This window comes from Phalangium opilio, unplaced genomic scaffold (assembly GCF_054372755.1).
Source record: "Phalangium opilio isolate 3A_F unplaced genomic scaffold, DU_Popi_V2 ptg000013l_1, whole genome shotgun sequence".
Lineage (NCBI taxonomy): Eukaryota > Metazoa > Arthropoda > Arachnida > Opiliones > Phalangiidae > Phalangium > Phalangium opilio.
Window position 1 is genome coordinate 7,786,574 of NW_028324148.1, and position 4,616 is coordinate 7,791,189.

Sequence of the window (4,616 nt, forward strand, 5' to 3'; positions counted from 1 at the left end):
TACATTACTACGTTTCACTTGGCAAATTTTGGTTTCTACTTGGCAAAATTACGTGGGCTCCCCCACAAAACCTACTCTGGCTCGAATTCATTTATTATCAATTGTTGTGTCAAACCGTTTAAATTTGAATTTATTGTTGATTTACAATTTTAGTGAACGTATTTTTCCACAATTACTATTATAAATTTTAGAACTCTCTTAAATATACCAAAGTGAAAACAAACGATTACAAGTACTAAAAAAGACCTGTACATTTTAACACGTGGCTCTACAAAAAGGTTTAGTCATTTGCTAGTAAAAAATAATAAATTGAACAAGTGAAATACAATACCTAAATATTTTCAATTATTCTGGATTCTGGGCTCAAAATGGAGAGGCATTTCATGAATTCTTAAGAAAATTAACACATTAGGAATTACTTTGTCTCTCGGTAATTGGGAAGTGATTCGGAAATGGCGAAGAATGTGCGCTACAAGTACTTTCAATTCTAACATGGCGAATGCTTGTCCTGAAAATAGTTGAAATTAACACTGAAAAAGAAACTATTAATTACTGAAAGAAAGGTGTTGCCGAACCGATGCAATTGCGGCTACCAGCTGCAAATGGGATGTAGGCAAATGGGGGTCTTCTTTCGCTGTTCTCCGGATTGAATCTGTCGGGGTCGAATACTTCGGGATTGAAGTAATGTCTGGGATCGTGATGAACGCCTCGAATCCAGATAAAGCACGTTGCACTCTTTTTAAGAATTTTCGTGCCTAGAATTTGCAATAGAATTGTTTTATATACATAAGAGGTTATGCAATGGAATCTACCCCGACGATTCATTTTCATAAAAATTAAGTAGGCCTATAAGCTCAAAATTATTTGCAAGGGCACTTGGTAAAATATTTAATGGTCAATGTTAAAATCTCAGAAGTAAGAAATTGGTATCCAAAGTATACTTCCAACAGTAATTAAGGACACGAACCTATTTGTAAATCTTCACTGAGATGGCGACCAATCAATGGAGCTGGAGGACACAACCTTAGCGATTCCTATACATAAATATGTTTTGTTTTACTTATAATTAAAAGAATGTTTTGTTTTACTTAAAATTAAAAAAATGTTTTGTTTTACTTGAAATTAAAAAATGTTTTGTTTTATTTAAAATTAAAGAATGTTTTGTTTTACTTAAAATTAAAGAATGATTTGTTTTACTTAAAATTAAAAAAATGTTTTGTTTTACTTGAAATTAAAAAATTATTTGTTTTACTTAAAATTAAAAAAAGTTTTGTTTTACTTAAAATTAAAAAATGTTTTGTTTAACTTAAAATTAAAGTACGATTTGTTTTACTTAAAATTAAAGTACGATTTGTTTTACTTAAAATTAAAAAAATGTTTTGTTTTACTTAAAATTAAAAAATGTTTTGTTTAACTTAAAATTAAAGTACGATTTGTTTTACTTAAAATTAAAAAAATGTTTTGTTTTACTTAAAATTAAAAAATGTTTTGTTTAACTTAAAATTAAAGTACGATTTGTTTTACTTAAAATTAAAAAAATGTTTTGTTTTACTTAAAATTAAAAAATGTTTTGTTTTACTTAAAATTAAAAAAGTTTGATTTACTTAAAATTAAAAAAGTTTGTTTTACTTAAAATTAAAGAATGATTTGTTTTACTTAAAATTAAAGAATGATTTGTTTTACTTAAAATTAAAGAATGATTTGTTTTACTTCAAATTAGAAAATGATTAGATTGTAATTTATGTCTAGGCATTTAATGAAAATTAACCTTTATGACACTTTCGAGGTAGATCAAGTGTTTCAGGTCGTTGTATTCGATGTCTCTTTCGACATCAATTCCACAGACGGAAGTCAACTCTTGGTAGACCTTTTCTTGAATCTCCGAGTAAAGACCGAGCATGTACAGGGTAAATATTACAGCGACAGGGGTGCTGTCGAAACCCTGCCAAAGTAATTTAATATTACCTTTTTTCATTTAAAGCGCACTTGTTCTTTTACCCCTCCAATGATATTTATGCATTCGTCTCGAAGTTGTTTATCACTCATTAGTTTGGGGTTTTTCTCGAGCATTTGTAGAATGATATCCATAAAGTTTACGCTTCGAACGTTATCGTCGGGCTCTTTCATATTCGCTTTCTTTTTCATCAACATCGTCTGCGAATGAATTCGTGGTTTTGTTCGGAATGTGTCGAGTTCGAATTTCAAAAAGTGTCTACTTACTTGAAACGTCTTGTTTAATACTTTAACTGCATTTACGGTTTCTTTTCCCTTAGCTGGAATTTTGAATATATTGTCCGATTGCAACCATGGTCGAATTAAACGGTAACTGAAGCTTTCTGCGAATCTAATATTAATGAATATTTTCTGTTAATTATTAAGCAGACGAGTTTTGGTAGCGCAAAAGATTTTCCGTGTTTATACTTTTTAATAGGTTTGAAAAATCCATCTTGTAAAATCTGTTCATTTTCATGTTCAAAGTCAAAAACTGCGTCTAAAAGAAAACGCAAACTATGTTAATTGAGGATTTTACGAAAAAATTCTGCGGATTATTTTTTACTGAATGCCATGAAACTTTAATCAGTGAAAACCACCCATAATCTAAGCCTTAAAAGGGAGGAGAGAGGTAAGAGTGAGTGTTGCTCTAATGATAAAGAAACAGTAATATAAATGTCGGGGGAAAAATAAAAAGCGAGTGTAGGAATTTTAATCTCTCTCCCTCGATTCTAGCTAACGCGCAAGTGCGAGTGGCGTCGGTTACTACACTACCACCGCCGCCAGCTCCCACTTCCCAGTTCAAAGCCGAATTTTAAATTTGACGCATGCGCGCGGAGCCCACAGAGACCAACTGAGCGAGCACAGGATAGAGACGAGTCGTACCACGAAGCGAACCAACCAGCCAATTCACATTATTACTCCCTCTCACCTCTCTCTTCCCTGGCTTAATTAAACATAAACCTAATATAAAGCCGCTTTTGGGACTTCGCAAATGAGAAAAAATACTTATGGAAGCAAGAAGAAAAATATTCGATTAGCTGTATAATCACGCGTCATTCTTCGAACGGTAATACGTCTAAATTATTTCTTCAAAGATTTCAGCACATCATATTCAGATCCTCAATTTACCCGCAATTATGTATAATGCACACTTCTCGACTGACTCCGTTATATCTAATATTTTGGAATCAGATTTGAAAATGTCTTCTTGAAATTGAGAAATCATCACTTTGACGTGTTTGTTCATCATGGGAACGAACTCCTTGATGCTCCCAAGATGAAACATCGGATTAAGCAATTTCCTCTGTTTCCTCCAAAGATCTCCATCGCTGGAAATTCGGCAATTACATTGCTTTTTTGAATACATCGCGAGCGATGAAAAGTAATAACATTTAAATCTCTTACCTTGCTATTATACCCTTTCCTGAAAACATGTGAAATAACTTGTAATGCTTGCTTTTGTTGATTTCTTTGCTATTGGTTAGGACAGCCTTGAATTAAGTGTTCAATTTGGTGACAGTTAGGGAGGTTAGTTCCAAATGTCTTGCCACACTTTGAAGGGATCCTTACCTTTATTAGCTCTGGGTCAACTAAAAAAACCATTTTCTGATTGAAAAGGTTCATATCAAACAGTCCTTCCTGACGAAATATCGTAGCCATTCCCATAAGGGTTTCCAACCCATTTAAAATTAACAAAACGCATGATTAGTGATGAGTAAAATTGTCACTAAAAAGGACCACACAAAGTAAATTATTCAATATCGTTACAAATCCAGAATTAGTCGCTATGATGTAATGAACTTAAATCTGGTCATTCCTGAAGATCTACATTATAATTGGAACACTGCAAACCTCAATTCTACGCACGTGTTGACACTATACTAATAATAATAATAATAATAGTGTTTATTACGTGCAAATAAACGGTACATGTATATGACCTACAAGTATTTACACGGGGATGAGGTAATAAGTTAGGGGTGAAGGGTATATTTTAGAATAATTATTTAGAAATAATGTAAGAATATGTCATAGGATAAAATATAAACATAAGATAAAAATATAAACATACGATAAAAATAAGTTAAAAATATAAGTCGGAATATGAAAATACATAAGAATAAATGTCGCGAGGTAAAAACAGAAGTCCTAAGATAAAAATTAGAGTTATAGGGTTATATACAAATATCTTTCAGGGAGGGTTTTGCTTTGTCAAAAATGTCTATATGAGATCCATAAATATTATAGTTTTTCATCATTCTGCTCATTGGCTCTAGTGAAGTTATGTTGGGTTTCAATAATCTGTCGCTTTTGAGGCGAGTTTTCAGGTTGGGAGCATGGAACTTGATTTGTTCTAACAACATGGAGCAGTCTATAAAATTTCCATTTAGCTTTTGCAGGAATATGATGTCTAATTTAATTAGGGTTTTACTGATGGTATCTAGTTTTAATTTACTTTGGGTTGTCTTATGTGTATCTTTCGGCAAAAAGTAGTATTTGTAGTAATTCAGGAATTTATTCTGTACCCGTTCTAGTTTGGATAGTTGATATTCACTGCAGCCGCTATAAACCAGGCCTCCAAATATTAATTTTGGTTTGACCAGAGTTAGATAAAGTTTTAC

At 32.0% G+C, this 4,616-nt stretch overlaps 1 protein-coding gene across 1 annotated transcript; it reads right to left on the minus strand.

Moving 5' to 3' along the window:
- Positions 1–549: 549 nt before the first annotated feature.
- LOC149708779 (cytochrome P450 4C1-like) lies at positions 550–3,654 on the minus strand. Its single transcript, XM_089863862.1, has 8 exons — positions 3,565–3,654; positions 3,400–3,485; positions 3,124–3,323; positions 2,422–2,491; positions 1,999–2,344; positions 1,769–1,942; positions 968–1,034; positions 550–755 (listed from the first exon to the last, which is right to left on the minus strand). Exons 1-8 carry the CDS (start codon positions 3,652–3,654, stop codon positions 550–552), a joined length of 1,239 nt encoding a protein of 412 aa, XP_089719988.1.
- Between the last annotated feature and the right edge of the window lie 962 nt (positions 3,655–4,616).